This window comes from Diplotaxodon limnothrissa, linkage group LG19 (genome assembly GCF_057381915.1).
Source record: "Diplotaxodon limnothrissa isolate DT_005_m linkage group LG19, D_limnothrissa_male_GT1.1, whole genome shotgun sequence".
Taxonomy (NCBI): Eukaryota; Metazoa; Chordata; class Actinopteri; order Cichliformes; family Cichlidae; genus Diplotaxodon; species Diplotaxodon limnothrissa.
Window position 1 is genome coordinate 18,603,333 of NC_140614.1, and position 19,796 is coordinate 18,623,128.

Below are 19,796 nucleotides of genomic sequence, written 5' to 3' on the forward strand. Positions count from 1 at the left end.
ACACAAGTAGGGAGTGATCTGCTGCAAAGGAGGGAGGCTCCAATATTCTGGCAGATTATTTTATATTTTGATTTTCAACAGTAAAAACAATGGAGACAGGCAAATGTACCAAATATAATATAATGTAGTACAAATGTTTCTAATTCAGTGTTGGCTTAACAATGTTTCTGCATTAATAAAAAACAATTACATTTTCATTCCACACATTCCATTCTTCTTTAGCTGAAGCAGGCTCCACCACGGAGCCACTTTAAGAAACGACGCCACAGAAAGCAGCTACATGCCAAGTCCTCTCAGCTCTCTGTGTTTAATTTCTCCTGGGCCCTCCTGCTAAAATATATGCAGTCAGGGTACTTATGGATAATGGCCTGGCATTATATTCATACAGACAGCGACATGGGTAATCTCTCTTTTTTTAATATGCTCTGAATTAGCAGAGAACAGGTAAACACATGACCCAGACCACCCAGGAGAGGGACGGGCTCGTCTGTGCAGCAGTACCAGTCTCTGCAGCACGTCTCCAGCCTTCCCACCACTGATTAAAAGCTTAAAGTCAGTACAATACTTCTACTCTTGAAGACGACTGCCAGAGCTGAGTTAATGGAACAAACTATTCAACTCTGACTTCAGGGCAAGGTTTCTGCCAGTTAGGCGTCAGTCAATGGCGGCCTCGTCCTCTGCCGCCCCAGCCTCTCCCGCGGCCCCTGATGCTGCTCAAGTGTCCGGCGGAGCGCCTCAGCTTCTTCCTCTCTTCGTGGTGCTCCCGCTCCGCTTGCTGCTGCTTCTTCTGCTGCTCCGACTGCAGAGGAGGACAGGAGGATGGATGTTAAACAAATGCAAGTGCTGCGATTCTACCTGCAGATTGATGATGTATTTACTGACTTGTTTAAGGTGAAGAACCAATCATATACCAACAACCCTCTCTGCATTTTCTCTAAAAGCGCTTTAGCTTGCTTTGTCTGACAATGAGATGACTTCAGACCAGCGAAATGTCATCCAGACATGGGCGAATTTGACATTAAGTAATGCTCAATTGAGGAGAGGGATTGTTCTTCTTAAGGATTATCCAAGTAACCTTACATTTATACATTTATCTCACTGGGAGATAAATGTATAGAGTCAGTGGTTAAATCTCTCTTTTTTTTTTAAAAACCTTCATCTTATGAACATTTTCCAGATTTAAGTTCTGGATCCTGGAGACATAAGTGTCTCCATTATTTGCTCCTTTGTGAGGGATTGTGATGATTAAGTAAGCAGTGTACCTTTTTGAGAGTGAAGGTCAGCTGTTTGCTGCCCACTGCGGTGTCAGCCGTGCCACTGGTTTCGGAGTGCTCCTCTAACTTTAGCCGCTCCTCCAGAGAAGTCCTAGAAGAAGGAACGCATGATCGTCAGGCACAATATACAAAACAGTACAGACAGAGCGTTGTCATAAAGCGTTAGGACACAGACTATTAATACTTTACAGGTGGGGTGATTCTCTGCCTTTAACAGCTGCAAACCCTGAAGCAATTTGGGTTTCAAAGAGTGTCTCAAACAATAAGTCATGTAACACAGGGTACATTTCCAAAGACATACTTCTGTAGTTTCTGCTTGCGGGCCATGTCATTAAAACTTCTGAACTCCTCGCCAGCTTTGATCTGATAAAACTGCGGCTGACTCGTCTTCTTGCTCTCAGCCACATTTGAGCATTCTTCTCCTCCGTTCTGCTCCCTCTCCACAAGGACAGTGTTGCGGTCTGCGTCCTTCCTCTCCTGCCGCCGGCGGTCTCTGTCCTCCTGCCGAAGCAACCTCCGCTGCTCCCTCACCTCCTCCACCCAGCTTTTGTCATCGTCAGAGCTCTCCTCCTCGGAGCTGGCTCGCCCCTCTGGCTCCTCGTCGTTATCTTCAGGCACCTGCAGGGAGATGAAGCAGAGCAACAAAAAAATCACTGATGTGATCTGCTTCCTGGGCCCTCATCTTCCAATATATCAAGAAAACACAGCACGTGTATACACAGCTGGCTCAGTGAGGCTTGTAAACAACAGAAAAACATGTGATCATGTCCAGAGGGATTAGTAATGCGCTGGTTCTAATAATGGAAATAAATCTGAAAAGCCACTGTTTAGTTACACCCCCCCTTTTTCTTTTGTGCAAAAGTTTCAGCACATACTTGCTTTCTAAAAGGCCTGAACACTGCACATACACCAGTCTGCTGGTGACTGGGATCAGCTGGTTTTTCAGCTGATCGTCCATTGTTGCACACCAAATTAGCCATAGCTGTATCTGATTTTGTGCCCATCTGATTAGCCCATCCTTTCGGCTCTCAAGCACTTCTGTAAGAGTTTGAACCACATTTCTGTGGTGCAGATTGAAACAAACGAGATATGACAACCACCTGAACCTGTGTAAACATGGCATATGACCAGTGAGTAGTTGAAATTGATATCAGTCCCATTGCTGCTCTAAAAGCTCTAATTATGCATGCAGGTCTATGTTGTGTCTTTACATTGCCTCATGTCATCAGTAAGAGAGCCAACATGGCATTGAGGAAGCTAACAGTAAAGGTTCAGGGCTATTAAGGTATTTTACACCTACAACAAACAATTGTTCTTCTTTGGATGCTTGGGGGGTTTAAATGTAACTGCAATCACTCCCTCGCTTTTGTGTTTTCTGTTACATATGTGTGTATATGTGTTATCCTCCAATCAATGAACTCTTTAGCTGTTTTTGTCTTATTTCTCTCCATGAGTACTAAGATGTAATCATAATGAGACTGAGAGCAGGGCAGGGAGAAACCAGTTGATCATAAATAAAAGGTCCTTTTCATTTATTTTATTTTAACAAATTAGGACACTGTTTTTTTAAGTTGAGCCAAATGCTGACATCCTTAAAGTGAGGAATATATTTAACACAGTTATAGATCAACACTTGGTAACTGTGCAAAAAAGCCCTTTAACCTATTTTAGAAATAATGTTGTTAAATAGTTAAACTTTTATTGTGAACATAAATAATTGGTAAGCCAGAGTTAGAAAATACTGGCGGTGGCCAGTGGTACCCTCAGCCTCCTAGTAAATGTACCCAAGTTATGAATTTTGAAATCCTACATCACCTTGTTTTCGAGTTATCATTTTCACAAAATTTGCAAAAAAACCTGCCCGCTAACCTTAAGGTCAAGGTCACCGAGACTCAGACTCGTTTAAATTTTTAGTAGATGCACCTGTGGTGCTTGAAACTCCTAGGTTGCTTCATTCTCAAGTTATCGCATCCACAAATTTGGGTGTCAGTGTTGCACACCCACCTGACTGATGGGCTATTGCCAGCCTTTTATGGCTGAGGGGTAAAAACTAAAATAGGAACTGGTCAAAAAAACCTTTGAATTCCATGGCCTCCACACACAACAGGCCATCTCAGTAAAACGATGCAGTGTTACCTGCTCGTGCAGTAAAACACTGTGTCGTTTACCTGCTTGGAAACCATTTTACCTGCTCGGAAACAGCAGCCTGCTGAGCTAGCAGCCGCAGCTTCTTCTTCCTTTTCTGGCCGACTTTGGAGACGATGGGGTTGAGCAGGCGGAACTCCTCGCTCTGCTCATCCACCTGGTAGTCTGAGTTTTCGAACATCACCTTGAAACGGTCGTCTCCCAGGATGCTGGGGAGAGCCTGCGGTTTGGAAAAAGTCAACAAAGAGGAACATTACGTCATGAATTCTACGAAGCTGCCTGGAAGAACATTATGATCTCTGAATACACCGTGTACATTCACAATTAATCAAAAACATTGATGTTGTAATCTTGTTTTTCTACCTTGCCCTTCTTTTTCCTGGAAACCACCTCTGCTTCGTCATCACCCTCCTCCATCAGTTTAAGAGCTAACTCCTTGTTCACCTTCGGCAGTTTCTGTTTCAGAGAGAACAAATTGTACTTAGCACACACGAGAACGGAGAGAAAATGATCCAATCAGTTTGAAGAGTGAATCACACATTCCTCAAATTAACCTACCATTTATTAGCTTTTGCACTTAGTGTGACAGGATGTGAGTAAAGTTTTGAACTTCAATCCAGTACAATCCAGTTTAATGGGTATTTTAACTCTGTGGAATTCTTTTTATGTAGCTGATTCAACAGGTTATCGGGATTTTTAGCTCTGAATCTTATTTATTCAGGTCATATTTTCAAAAACAGATTGATCATAATAAATACTACACAGAAAAGTGTTGTATGAGGGCATGGAGGGAAAAGAGTGATAAACACAGACTGTCACAGGAGTCACACGCTGACATTGTAAGAAGGAGATGAATTATGTTTATTCTGCTACAGCTGTTGCACCAAACCAGTCAAATATGGACTAAATGGACTTAAATCTGAATGTTTGCTCGACCATAATGAAATTCAGAGGCTATAGCTGTTTCTTAGACAGCAAATGCTGATTGTTGATTCATCTTCTAACTATGATGTTTCAGTACTGAACATGAAAAAGCCAGTAAAATGAGACCTGACATTTCCATAGCAACTAGCAGAAAAACTAAACTCTCACCTTAACCTGAACTCTCTGTGTTCGGGCCTCCTCGATCTTCTGGCGAATCTTATCCTTGCGATATTCCTCGTACGCAAAAGGATTGACCATACCTTTAACCTACGGCCAAGCAAATAAACATTTGCAGTTTAGGTTTAGTGTGTCACGTTAGGATCAGTTTGAATTGAACAAGTCCTGACAAAAGTCTGAGATGTACACAAAAAGGATGATACCTTATGATAAAGTCTTATGTCCATGAAGAAACCGTGCATGTAAGCTCTCAGGAGGGATGATCCGATCAGGTGAGTCAAACCTGGCCATGAAATTAAAAAAAATAAATAAACACACACATTTTTTGCAAATACAATCTGCTGTAGTTATACATCTACTAAATGTAACGCTAAAAAATATGTCTACCGATATTCCATATACTGATTGCCACATAATGCGACTGAGACATTGACAGTAACCAGAGAATAAATTCTAATGACGTGTGTCACTGACTGACTTCCTGTGTCACCATCAAGAGGAGAAACTTTGTGGTTTAGTATGAAATCTTTCAGTAAATACACGTTCATGGTGCCCAGAAGATGAACCCAAATGATTTTATTGAACGTGAGAAGAAAAGAAAAAAGAAAAGCAAACCAGAAAATTTAAATTTGTTTACAACAACAACACCTGTTTACCTAAACACTGGTTAAGATATACATCTATTCCTCCCGTCCCCATCCGTCTTAAGATTTGTAACACTGACTGGCTCTAAATGTAGTAAGATGAGGGCTTTCGTGCTTTCCCCTTCTCCTAACGAGAGGCGACTGTTTGTGGATCAGTGAAATGTCTCAGGTACTGGATCGAATTTCACACATTCATCTTCCCTTCAGGATGAACTGCAAAAATCTTTGTGACCTACCTCTATACTATTCTGTATTACGATTACAACAGATCTGCACTTTAGTCCTTTTTTAAACATTAACATATTTTTACTTCATAAAATTATATATCTAAAAACTTTGGTTTTGTCACATTTCAAGACTTCTCAATAAATTTTTCAGACCCCAGTGAACGTGTGAGTAAATGAATATGGAAATGGTCAATATTGACCTTCTTTCCACGCCTGACTTCACCTTAAAAGTTGCACAAATACTCCCATGATGGGAGTATTTGTGCAACTTTTAAGGTGTGCAACTTTTTTATTACACACTTCCTGTGATGGGCCATCACAGGAAGTGTGTAATAGCGTGTGTAGACAAGGACACACTCTTACAAGCTGAATGATGAGGAACTTGCTCTTCTCAGAAACTTTCACAAGTGTGCTGTACTCAATATGGACATGTTACATAACAGGGCCGCATTACATGGCTCCTGTATACCAACAGTGCTGTTCCCCTGCCTACTCCCTCCTCTTCTTTTATCACACATCAGCCAATCATCTTTCTACTTCTTGTCATTTGATCTCTTTCCTGCTGAGCCTGCATTCCAGTGTTCATTCAACCCATCCAATATCCACTCCTTTGACCCTTCATGCTCCCCCTCTCTTACCCCTACACCCTACTTCTCTTACCTAAAGCATTTCAATCATTCCCGTGGCCTCTACTTAGACAGTCTAGCCACTCAAACTAACCCCCCTAGGCGGCGAAGTGGCTCACACTGATTCATAGTTTTGGATATAACTATCAGGGCTGGTATTAAAGTCACTCTTTGTGTAAAGATCTCTTGAGCTCTCTTTGCTTTCTAACCAAAAGAGCCAAAGCAAAAATTGCACACTTAGATTGAGGATTTTTTTTTGCTTTAAAAGTGCTCAAATTTGGGCTGATTTACTCCAAGTGCTCTGCAGTTTCATGAGGTACAATTAAGGTAATGAGGTCTCACCCAGATTTTCCAGGTCCTTCCGAGTGACAAACTTGTAGTCATCATACACCGTGCTCTCCGGGCTCTCCTCCAGCTCCTCTGTTAGGTTGTCTAGGAAGGAGCACCATCGAGGTGCTGGGCCCAGAGCCTAAACACACACACAAAAACACATCCACCCGCTTGGTTCAGATTTAGACTGTTGAGTACTGTTTGTTGTTAGAAAAAAAATAGCCCAACTCAGCCAGGTCATGTTTCCATTACAGCAGAAAATAAATGTCCTTAAGGGTTTTCAGGGAATTGTAACGACTTGCAATGCAACACTGGTGATACAGGAAATGCAGAGTAGCAAAAGGTCGAGAAATCGCTTTTTGAGTATGTAGTTTTAAAAACAATCCTTTTGTGTGTTCACAAAAGTAAAAAAAAAAAAGAAGAAGAAGAAGAAGAAAAAAAAATCACCCAAGAAACCCAAATTGGTCATCAGAATATGAACTTGTTTAAATGTTAGACAGAAAGGACTTGGGTATAGGAAAAAAAAGTGTATGAATCGGTGCTCCACTAGAATAGAAAAGCACTAAGAACCAGCTGCTTCCTTCTTACCCCGAGGGGTTGCCACAGCGTGTGGACACGCACATTGATTTGGCACCAATTTTACATTGGATGCCCTTACGGAGACAGCTTTGTCAATTATTTGAGTTTGGGACCAGCAGTAGACGTAGACTAGCTTGTGACTCCCATGAAGATGGATTTATGTGTCTCCACCACAGAACCTCTGTTCCAAGCATTTCTCAGTAAAGTTTTCATAAACATTGATTTTGAAGACAATCAGTTAAAGCTGATGTTAGTTAAAGCATATATGTTGATTGTAGTACAAGTCTCAGGGTCCAAACACCAGACAGCCCCCTGTTAGGTAAAACTTCCTGGTATCCAAAAAGTGGAAATTGGCAGTACTGTCACTAACTTGCAGAACTCTTTTACTATGAACCAGCTCATAAGCCATAACATAAAACAGAAAGTGTGACACCAGAGTTGAGAAAACTGAGGTTTTCTTGAAGATATTATATAACTTAAGGTTAAATTTGCTTCCAGCCAGGACAGCATAATGGTGACCAGCAAACACATGTGACCACTCGAAAATTCACTGGGCACCATTCTCTACTTTCTCAAATGTAGACAACTAACATTACGAACAACCTAAAGAGCTTCAGGTCAGTAAGGGTTTACAAATAAGACCCGATTATTCTTTGCAGTTATTTTTAGGCAAACATGCAAAACACCCAACAGGAAACAGCTTTTAAAATATACAATGGGGACAGCTGCAGATACCGCAGATGCACAGTCCTGCTTTTTTTGTGATCAGCTTAAAGTGTATAGTGCATAGTGATGCACTGTATTGTAGCACTTTTGAGGAAAAATCCACACATCACAAAAGAATATTTGCAGGCGCACATATCTGCCCAGAGCCCCACGCTCACCATCTAATGCAGACACTTAAATCTGTCACACTCTGACATTCACTACTGTGCAAAAAATTGAGCCACACTTCATTTCTTTACATTTTGCTTCCAGGGAGCCAGACTTTTTTTTTTTTTAATTTAGGCTTTTTTTTCACCGATTTTCAGTGCAGTCCTTGTGACTTATCATATTCAGAGGAGTGTTTTGTTGATTTATAAGCTACTTAACACTGACCTATGAATCATTCAAGCATAAAAAAGGCATGTAACTCAAATGATGATTCAGTGGTGTGTCTACACATAACAGACAAAGAACCAAAGTAAACTATCTTTGTGTACTTTGGTTTTTAGCAGCCTGTTGTAAAAACACATTGTTTGTTTCCATGTCTTTAGTAGAATCTACAAAAAATGTAAAAAGATAACAGTTTTTGTAATTTTCTTAAAAGGAATGATGAAACCAGACAAGTTGAGGACAAAACAAGTAACAAATCTAAAAGAAAGAAAGAAAGAAAGAAAGAAAGAAAGAAAGAAAGAAAGAAAGAAAGAAAGTTAGTTGTAAATATCTATGGAGGCGGTTAGGTGGGAGTTGGTGATTGTCACCGTCTTTGATGATTGTGGTTTGGGGCTTTTTATCAGTTAGAAATCTGATCAAAATTTAAGGAATTATGAACACAATAAAGTACCATCAGATTTTAATCCACCATGCAACCGTCTAAGAAGTGTCTGATTGGCAACAGCTTCAACCTTCATCATGACAACTATCCCAAACACACTGCCAGTGCAGTAAAACAACTGCTAGGATAGGAAAATACACAAGGGAAAGCTATCAGTCACAGACTGTTCACCGCAGAGCCCAGAACTCGAAATTATTAAAGTAGTGTGAGATCATCTTGACAGAGAGCAGAACAAAAGACAGCCAACATCCAAAGAAGAGCTTTGAATATCCTTCAAGAAGTCTGGAGAACTCCTCCTGAAAACTACTTAAAGAATGTACAAGAAAGAACTGAAGAAAGCTGAGTGTGCAGGCTGTGTGGAATTACAAGGATGATCATACCAAATGCTTACTTTCATTTTCTGCTTTTGTCACGTGTACATTTCAAACTCAGTCATCTGTTTATATCATGGCTTGCTTCAATAAACTGAAGGCACGTCTTCTTCACTTTGTAGTGACCGAGTTCTCAAAGTTCAAATATTTCGACTGGAGAACGCTGATCGAAATGCTGAGTAAGGAGTAACTGATTCGAAGTCCGATGATGTCACACCACTGAGGTCAAAGTCCAGTGTCCCTGTCATTGTTTAGTCACATCACTCCTGAGCTAACAGAGCTAACAGAGATCATCAGGGGTCACATGTGGAGACGAGAACCCTTTTTGGTTCAGAAAATGTCAGTTTGGTTGAAAATGCCCTGAAGTCACACCAACAGCATTCTACTGTTAAATCCTGGGAAATAGGAAAAGTGTTGAAATGAGCTTTTAAAGAAAACAACCATTTGTTTCTAATGTTTGCTAATCTGTGACTCAGATCTGCTTTTTCATAAACATGTCAACACCAAAAATCACATGTAATATGATCTTTTTCAATTATGTTTTAGTCTACTTTAAGATTTTCTTCCAAATCAGCTACAGGTCCAACTTTTCTGCAATACCACCTCTTTAAGAAATCAAGTGATTTCAGCATCACTTCCCTGGCCTGAGCAGCTGACAGGTGTGATCACAAGTAGCCTCTCGCATGTCTGCATTTATGTACATATTATATCTCCTCTGTTGACTTCCATGAGCCAGATCATGATATTGAGGGGGCAAAATTGTTAGGTGGTGAGCAAAGATTGTGTTGGTGTGGGCAAAAAAACAAAACAAACTGATCGCTTCCAATGAGTGCTCTCTTTCTACTGCAGAGTTGCAGTAGAAAGACTCTTCCTTGACTAGAGAGCTAGCTCTCATTACCAGGGATGATATTTGATATGAACTTTGGGCCAGTTGCTCTCTGCCCAAGTTTGGGATTCGTGGTGAAATCACAGAGCGCTCAGTATAAGAGGTCAAAACAGGACTTCCATGGTGCTGTCTAAAAACAGCAACTGTCCTGGAAAATGTCGGGACATGCCTTAGAAGATGATACTGAATGGGAGGTCGGCTAATTTTAAATCAGGTAAGGTTTTCGGCTTGTATGTTCAAACAATGACAGACTCACCTTTTCTCATAGGACAAAAGGACCAAAGTTTACCACATGCATGGAAATCAGGGCTGGAAAGAACCCATTTACACAAAGCAAACCCTAGTTGACTGTACACACATATGCACACACACGCATCCACAGATGCGCGTGCATGCACTGACAATATCACATGAGGTAAGATCATATCAGTTCCAGAACAGACTGTTGATAGGAACAATTACTCATTAAGCAGAGGCCTCGTGAGAAGTCTGATCCCATGCTTTTCAGGCATGCTTCACTATTGAAGCTGGGAAAAAGTTAACAGGCCTCACATCAGGATTTTTATAAACCAGCAAAAACACCATCAACAAACTCGTGTTTGCTTCTTCTTATTTTTCACATCATTGTGTGTCACACCTGCAGTTCATCCCCGCCCCACAGGGTTGACAATGACTCGCTCGGTGACAGAAAACAAATGGCACGTGCGCACTCTTTGGCCAGCTCCTAAAGGTGACCTTGCATTGCAAAGCTGTGTGAAAAGCTGCAACATGAATCATTCTTTGGTGTACTGTAAATATAAATGTGACTGGTGTATGAGAATATAAATGTCTCTGTACTCACTGGGATGTAGAACGTGTTCATCTTGGGATCTTCATTGGCAGTGAAGAGCATACCTGCTCATGAACCAGAGAGCAGAGCAACAGTTAAAACCTCATCTAGTAATTTATAGGTCAAGTTCCTTCAGCACTGGTATATGAAAGACTGTCTGGGATCTGAATTTTCATATCGTAATGGCAAAACCCATTTCTGCTCTAATAATGAAGAGTTAAAAAAAACATTCAGGCAGCGAAAATGAACAAAAACAGAAGAAACTCAAGAAGCTGGTGCTGCTTTTCAACAGCTTTAGAGAACATCACTATAAGTTATAGAAAAATCTGAGGTTTTATTCCCCTTGTACACACTGCCTATCACACAGTAAAAGTGTGGGAGCTCTACAATAAGATGGCGCCACCCAGAGGTGGAGCTGCACAAAAAACTCTCGTTTTAAATACCAGCTTAACTTACAGGAATCATTACTGTTTCATTCATAGGCCTATTTAGTCATGCATAAAAGCTGCTGGTTGCGCTTCAACACACTGCAGAGTTTCCACAATGTTTTTGCTTCAGTGGGTTTCTAGATGGGTTTAAGCTTTGGCTGTATTTTAATATACCTGCAGGCATATTAAAAGACAGCCAAAGCTTAAGCCACCCACCCACCACCACCTGTGAATTTTATACATTTGTATTAATTTAATGAAAAGCACAGCACCTTAAACCCGACTCCCGATAACAATCGATCAGGAGTTCAAGAACGTATCACTGCTGCATATTTATGTGCAGTTATCTGATATTGTAATATTAAGAATGCAAGGAGTGGCGTTAGGGAGGATAACTTCAAATTAAAGTAAATATAGCTGGGGCAATGAGGTTGATCTGTATACAGCTGCTAGTTAAAAATCAACAGGTCATGCAAGTGGATAATGATAAAAGTAATTTTTTTCAGATGCCGAACGCTTGATCAAACCAGAAAAAAAACTTTAAGAGATCAAAGAGGGAACAGAAATGGAGACACGGAGGACAGCAAGTTCACCGCTATATGAAAGCAGCACACGCATATAATTAATCATTATATCAAATTAAATATTAAAATAATCGCATCATTCTTGCTTAATTGGAAATCCTGAAGCTTAATAAAGCACCTTGAACTGAACTGACATTGACCACCCTCCACAGCTCACAGCTGCAGCCACAGTTAGACTCTATGTGGGAAACATCCTATTGAATATTTCTGCAGTGCTACATCTGCAGTGTTGGTTCATGTAGTGGTCAAGCAGATGCATTCTTGATGTTCTGCGACTGCTCTCCTCAAACTTTGTTTCCAGCTTCCACAACTTAATTCTCACCTGAATTTGGGTAGACGCAAACACCGTTGATGTTGGTCTGAGGCTGTATGGAGGAGAACAACTTTCCCTGTGGAAAAGATATAAGATGGATGAAAGATGAGAGTGAGCATGAGTTTCTTGTGATCCACATAGTGAAAGCGCAATGATCTGTAACTGATGGCTGTTACTTACAGTGTCTTTGTTCCAGATTTTTATGATCTTGGAGTCAGAAGACACAACCAAGTCCAGCTGATTGTGGAAGTTGAGGGAGTTGATTGGCAGGTTGTATAGGTGATCTTTGACTAGAAGCGGCTGACTGGAGCGCAGGTCATACAGCAGCACCTGCAAGAGATCAGAAAGGTAAAGAGAGCTGTCAGAATCCTGGATGAAGCTGTCTGCCAAATGTAAAAACCAAAACAAAGAGAAGTGCAATTAAAGGCATGAGAAAGCATCTACATGATTAACCAAAAGCTCATCCCTTGACCTTTTACTGAAAACTGAACTTGCGTTAACTTGTTAGCAAACTGCATGACATCAGCCACCTAATTGTCAGCTGATTAGTCACAGTAACTTCGCAGCCTGTGGGGAGCTGACAGCTCACAACAACAAACAAACACAAAAGAAGCAGAGAAGAATGCAGCCACAGAACTGTAAGGTGATTTTTGACTGCTGTTCAACAGAAAATGCTGTTTTGAGATTAGCAATAACATAGATAAAGAAAAAGAAGCTATCCTTCTGGTAACATGAATGTTTAGGCTCACCTGACCAGTGGTGGTGCCGACCGCCATGGTGAGGGAGCTGTTAAACTTCAGCGCACTGATGGACGGCAGAGCTTGAACTCTGTCGACAGTTCCAGAGAATACCATTTAAAGATGGGGTAAAACACACAGAAACAGGATAAGAAGCTGGATATTTGTGTTTTATGCCATAATGACACATAGCTTGCAGCATGGTTTTCATGCAGGCTGTGGTGAAAAGTGCCATGTGGCTGCATATGCGTCGTCAGGCTGAGATCAGCTTTCTGAGCGTGACAGTTTGCTCCTTACTCTGTTCCTTCGGCGAGGCTACTCAGGGCACAGTCCAGCTTGCCCACACGGTTACGGACTCTGGGGTCCCAGCACTCGACCCGTCCCTGGTGAGCCGGCAGAAGAAAAGTCAGAGAGTCGCACAAGTGAAAATCTGAGCTTTTCTAATTAACTAAACAACTTTAAAACTATTGAAAAGCTATAATAGGCAAGTTCCGTAGGCAGCTCTAAATTTTATGTGAGAGGCAACGATTTGAACTTTAACACCCAGAAATCATGTGAAACACTTATTTTTGTCAGCCCAGCTGGTGTGTGATTCTTTTTAACAAACAATACCGAGCAGAGGCGAGAAGAGAAAGATCTACCGCTGAGAAATTCAAAAGGGAAAAAAATTAATACATTATTCAGTATGGAGCTAATTTTTCTACTGTAGCTAGTGACCTCTTGAAAAGAGAAACATAATGTAAGTAAGCCCAAGCACTGGTGGCACAATGAGAACCGATTATGTAAAGTGCAAAAACAATATAAACAACTAAATAATAACAACCTTATATTAGCATTAAAAGGAGACAGTCACCGTTTCACACTTACCTCAGAGGATCCTGTGGCAAACAAATGGTGGATGGGGTTGATATCGCACACGTTGTTCTCCCTGTTTGAGAAGTCCAGGGAAAAAAACAAAGATTGGCTGAGGAGTTAATATCGTTAGTACCGACACACATAAAACCTTTTCACTGAAGCAGAAAACACTTACACAGCATCAGTCTGAAGAGAGTTAAGGAAACGTCCCTGCTCCAAGTTCAGTCTGAAAACCTCTGAACTGAAAGTGAAAACAACCACACTAATTAATTGAGAGACAGAAATAAATAAAATATCCTAAAACTGCCAGATTTATATTTTGATATACATTTTTACCACTAAATCTTTTATCATCACTGTAAAGCAAAAAGCTCTGGTGTAACAGGGAAGACAAACATTGCACTCGGCACTTTAAACTCACAAGTAACATGCGTACCTTCACCCCCTTCTAGGTGCTTTTGTCCACTCTCCTGCACAAACTAACTCGGGGATTCTTGGCATGTCTGAGGACTTCCTGCCTTCTATTATATGTTAAATTGCTCTTTTACAGACAAAGTAGTGGATTTTTGCAAATGCTGAACCCTATTAATGCTTTAACTTTGCTAGCTGACTGCTATATCATGCACCCGAGGACTCTTAATCCGACTGTGTTCTCACCTCGCCCCCACAAAGTAGAGATCACAGGAGGGATAGTGGTAGGAAAAGTCCCGACCAAACTTGGGAATACGAGTCTTGTAGTAGTGTCCATGTTGAGAGTGAAATTCTACATGGCGGTCACAGTGCAGAAACACCAACTGCACAGAGAAGAATGACAAAAACAAACAAAAAAGCAGAGTGAGTTTTGAACTATCAGAATTTAAAAATGCTGAAAAAACTCAACATGTCAAAATAAAAGGGCCGCCCGCACCTTGGAGTAGTCGTCAGACAGGATGTCAAAGGCCACGACTTTCAGAGGAAGAAAAGACAATAATGAAATTTAGTCACTGTCCAGTAATCGGAGCTGAGCAAAGCCGGAGTCTAAAAACTTACCATCTGAATCTAGACAGCGCTCAAACTTCAGGGACAGCTGGTAGGTGTCATAGCAGCGAATCCTTGGTTTGTAAGTGCCTAGAACAAAAAAAAAAAGATTTGATCCTGTAGGCATCCCTGGACTCGGGCAGTATTACTTTAAGATGACACTAAGTGATGGTTCTGCTGCGTGAACTTGGGAGATGTAATGATCCTCTGGCACCTTTGGCTGTGACAATAGTTATAAGGATACTAAAAAGACAAGATGATCACTTTAACTTTTTAACTTTCAACCTGCCTCATGGTAAATAGGCTTTTTTTAAAATTAACATTGTTAAATTTCAAATTAAGACTCACACATACAGTTTCCACAAAGTCCCATGTTTTCTAACAATTGCAACATCTCCCCCTGCAAAACGTACGAATCTCTGACTATCTGTACTGATGTATTATTAAAATGGTAGTAAAAACTGACACAATGGTACACTCACGGCGCTGCCAGCTTTCACAGCAATGTCACAACACACCAGGTTATAAAATCGAGAGGTGCACAACATGCAGAAATGGCAGGTGTGATATCAATTTGACATCAGCTTTGTCATCGAGTGCTGTTTGCCAACCTTGCCCTTTTACTGTAACCATCACTTTGGCCACCTTTTTCCTTATTTGTGCAAGTGGTTTAGGCTCCTTGCTCAGTTTCTGCAGGATGTGTGCCTCTGCTACAGGAGCATGTCTGTCAGTTAGCAACAAAAAATGCTTTATTCAGGGATTTCAGTGTGATGCAGAAACTGCTCGTTACTATCATGGCACTGCAACTTGAGCAGAGCACTGATACGTTTATTGCAATATCAGAGAAATCTGCTACCTAAAGTGCGCTAGCTCAGCTGAGCTTTTTCAGAATGTGAAATTAATGCTCTCTGCTCCGACAGCTCTGAAATCAAGACACAGCTTTAGACAAGGATGACTAGTAAAGACCGAAGCTTTTGTTTTTGTTTTATTTTTCTATATGAAGCCAATTAATTTGCCTAAGAATTGTTTAAGAACTGCAGACTAACAACGGTCTGAAGAAAGCTTTTAACTACATACTTTCCTCAGAGATTAATTAAGTATTCTGATTTTGATTGACTCTGATAAATTCATGGACTTCTAGAGTTATTCCAGAGTTTTGAGAATAAAAGACTTTTAGGTGGAAATATAGCTTTATATCTTTTACCTGCTGCCAGGATGAACTGACCATCCCGGGACACTTTGATGGAGGTGCACACTGTGGGCATCTCAAAGTCCTGGATGAGTTCAATCCTGCGCTGAATTTCTGAGTAATGCAAAGAACAGAAGCGTGTGAGTAAAGACAAACATTTAGAAGGAAATCAATCTGTGTGTGAAACTGTAATTATAGCTGTCAACTCACCGACATCTTTCTTTTGCAACTGTCTCTTCTTCCTGTCCGACAGCCACTGTGTTAACAACACAAAGGTGATCAGGATTTAGCATAAAGAATAACATTCAACAACACAACTGCTTCCTCTTCTCTTAGTTTGATGGCAGGTCACAAAAATAAAGCTACATAGAAGGTAAAAAAGGTAACCTAAATAGTAAACAGGGTCAACAGTAAGAAAGCTCTCAAATGGAGCCGCAACTGTCAGGTGACATCAACGGTAACCCTTTAATAGAGAATCTGTCTCAGCGAGCAGACTGTCAGAAATTGAAAAAAGAAAACACAAGGACGCGGCTGTTTTGAATATGGAAAGAAGCATATGTATGGACTTAATCACCTTAAAAAAAAAAGAGCAGTTAGTTATCTCAAAATTCTGTTTTTCTCCGAATGAGCTTGACATCACCACTTGGACAACACCAACATCTCAGTTGTATTCCTTGTCTTTTACTGATTCCTGGTTGAGGTGGTCCGGCTGTATTTTGTTCTCAACATGTAGAAGAAAACTTAAAAGAAGACTAAAGGTGGACTTTATTCATCGTATGCAGAAAGCATCCTAATCAGATACATTAACCGTTTCAACAGGCTCCCTTAATTAATGAGCATTTTATTTTATATTATGATCTTTTGTCTTTTTAATTTATCATTTGCTCAGTTTTACCACATTTTACTGTGTCTGTGGAGCACATTGATCTGCACTAACCTGCCTGAAAGATGCCTATAAATAAAGTTTGTAACTGCTAAATAGACATTTTAACGTTTTACCCAATTCTCATGTAGTATCTGAAATGTTAGACCTTTGATCCGTGATAATACCCAAATAATAACAACTATCGCTGCTGTAAATACAGATAAACTTTGATTAAATCTTCGGAGTATGACCTCATCTACGTCAGTGAACCTCTTCCAAGCAGCGGCAGATTTTTTCCATTTATTTATATGAATAATTTCATTAAATGGCGGTGTTAATAAGTATGAATCCAGCTATGACATTTCATTAATACAGTGTTAAGAACACTCATCTTACGGCTAGCTTGGTTAGCCGGCTATGGTGAAGGTAAGCAGTAACTTCACAGGTATGACATGAAGGACATCAGGAGCAGGAAGTGTGCTTCTTACCTCTGGAAGAGACTTCCCGTAGCTTAAATTGTAAATTTTGACATCATTCACGCTGGAAACCTGCATTGTAGAACGAGAGCATAACACTGATGCTGCTGCTACACACCGGTGAGCTGTGCTGAACCCACGTTGCTACTAGAGGAGCAAAAACAGGAAGTGGAGGTGAGTTTAGAGAAACTGGGTCCGAGTAGAAACTGCACAGACTACACAAAGTTCCGAGAGGTTGAAAAACGACCAGTTAGCTACGTTGTTTTTCACTATTTAATACACATATATAGTTATTTTTTGTATGTATCATATACCTGTTTTAACTAGCTGTGTTTAATTTAAAATGTAGTTTAACTTTAGTTAAAAATAGACAACAAAACAAAACAAAAACAGAGCATTATAATTGTATAATGTATGTATTGTGATTGTAAGCCCAACAAGGGACAATGGTTGAAAATTAGCAATAGCTATAAACTTATGTGCGTTACATCAGTTTTGTGTTTTGTAATTGGACTTTGTTAAACTTCACTGTCCCTTTTAAATAAATAAAACAATAGCGTATAGCGAAAGGGTTCTTCCTGTTTGTTGTTGGTAAATAACAAACTGCTGGATTCAAAAGAAAGAGAAAGCCCAGTCACATTCTCCTGTATTTTGCTGCCCTGTTATGAATAATGTATTCAGTAAAGTATTCAAAGGAGGATGTCTGTGTAGGTTCTCAGTCATCCAGGCCATGGTAATCTAAGGAGCTTGGAAAGAAAACACTTAAGGAAGTCCAGTCGTTTTTCTTTCCAAGCTCCTTAGATTATTCAAAGGAAGGATGTCCAGAAGATGAAGAAAGAAGACATGTGTACTAGGAACCTAGGTACAACAAATAGAGAGGTGGTGAAGCCAAAGGAAATGGCTTATAGTGAGGTTAGGTTGGACACTAAAGAAGGAGACAATTTATAATGATTGGCTAAAGGCAGCAAGACCAATTTGAAAAGAATGTGCAACAGGTTGGAGTGATTAAGGACAGAGATGGAAATGTACTACATGTACTACATGGGGATAAAGCTGATGAACCATACCACGGATATATGGGAAAGAGTTGCTGAAACAAGCTAAAGAAGAGAGGTAATGATCAATGAGCAGCAGTATGGCTTCCTGCTGAATAAAATCACTACAGATTTAATGTTTGCTTTGAGAGTGTTGAAGGAGAAGCATAGAAAAGGCCATAAGGAGTTGCATTGTTTCTTTGTCGATCTACATAAATAATATGATAGGATGCTAAGAGCAGAACTGTGGTACTGCATGAGGAAGCCAGAAGTGTCAGAGAAGTATGTGAGGGCGATGCAGGACATGTATGAGGACAGTGACACTGTGGTTAGGTGTGCGGGGTGACAGATGGGTTCAAGGTGGAGGTGGGATTACATTAGGGATTGGCTCTGAGCCCATTCTTGTTTGCGGTGGTGATGGACAGGCTGACAGATGAGGTCAGGCAGGGGTCTCCATGGACTATGATGTTAGAAGACAACATTGTGATCTGTAGTGAGAGTAGGTGGGAAAGAGTCTGGAGATTTGCAGTTATCCTCTGATTGGAAGAGGAATGAAAGTCAGTAAAAGCAAGACAGAATATATGTGTGAATGAGAGGGAGACAGGTAAAAAGGAGAAGCTGCTATAAGTAGAGGTAGAGAAGGTGTACAAGTGAAATACCTGGGGTCAATTCAAAGCAATGGACAGTGCAAGAGAGAGGTAAAGAAGGGAGACAGGCAGGGATGAGTGGGTGGAGATGAGTGTCAGGGGTAATTTGTGACAGAAGAATAGCAGCAAGAGTGAAAGAAAAAGGTTCCAAGATGGTAGTGAGACCTGCTGTGATGTAAGGTTTGGAGATGGTGGTACTAACAAAAAGACAGGAGGTGGCAGATCTGTTTTCATTGAGAGTGATCAGAATGAAAAAGATTGGAAATGAGTACATCAGCAGGACAGCTTAGGTTGACTATTTTGGAGGTAAAGTTAGAGAGTCAAGATGAGGGGGGGAAAAAGCTATAAATAGATATAAATTATGTTAAATTTAATCCAATGTCTTCAAATCCGAGTCTTGATAATAGTTTATTGTTTTATACTCCTTCTTATACATCCCAGTTTCTCCTTTCCTTCCATTTCTGTGAAACCATCATCCTATTTTTTTTTTCTTTTGCCTGTCCCGTTTGGCTCTTTTGCCATCAGAATTGTTGTCTAAAGGCAAAGAAAGATGCCCAACGGATTTACTTTACCAAATTGACCATCCCAGCCTTGCCATAATGGTCCATTTGATTCACCTTTTATTGTTTATTTTATTTTCACTTGCTGAATACGGGACAGACTTGACTGGGGGAAAGAAAAACAGCCGAGAAGAGGGACGGGGGAGAAGGGCAAAAAACAAAAACCAACAGAATGGGCAGGAAAAAAAGAAAGAAAAAGAAAATGCATATATCGATCACCTGGATCACCTGCTGAGAAAGAAAAAAGAAAACAAGAGTAATAGAATAAACAACATCACAATGATATATGGGAATATGACAGTAAATACTAAATATTAAACATTATTGTGCAGCACATAAGATCAACAGAACACAGTGTGCTTTGAGGTAGGAGCCAAAAAGGGTGTAGTTTGTGGGTGTGATCACCCGTGTGTACACCTGTGAGTATGGACGCGCTTGTTTTTTTAAAAGGTTCCTTCATGTAATGATCTGCTAGAGGGTGTGGGGGGGCCACAGCCCCCTCCTCCAGGGCATGAAGCAGGTATGGAGGAGATCAAAACTCC

General features: G+C 40.5%; 1 protein-coding gene across 1 annotated transcript; it reads right to left on the bottom strand.

The window, feature by feature from the left end:
• Positions 1 to 183: 183 nt before the first annotated feature.
• nol10 (nucleolar protein 10) lies at positions 184 to 17,148 on the bottom strand. Its single transcript, XM_085342660.1, has 21 exons — positions 17,026 to 17,148; positions 15,883 to 15,928; positions 15,688 to 15,786; positions 14,496 to 14,573; positions 14,374 to 14,411; positions 14,124 to 14,260; positions 13,642 to 13,707; positions 13,479 to 13,539; positions 12,909 to 12,994; positions 12,624 to 12,702; positions 12,055 to 12,204; positions 11,884 to 11,950; positions 10,562 to 10,614; positions 6,360 to 6,486; positions 4,724 to 4,803; positions 4,512 to 4,610; positions 3,783 to 3,875; positions 3,463 to 3,639; positions 1,576 to 1,892; positions 1,263 to 1,365; positions 184 to 799 (listed from the first exon to the last, which is right to left on the bottom strand). The coding sequence occupies exons 1-21, from the start codon at positions 17,089 to 17,091 to the stop codon at positions 659 to 661; spliced, it is 2,163 nt and encodes a 720-aa protein (XP_085198786.1). The 5' UTR covers positions 17,092 to 17,148; the 3' UTR covers positions 184 to 658.
• Positions 17,149 to 19,796: the final 2,648 nt, after the last annotated feature.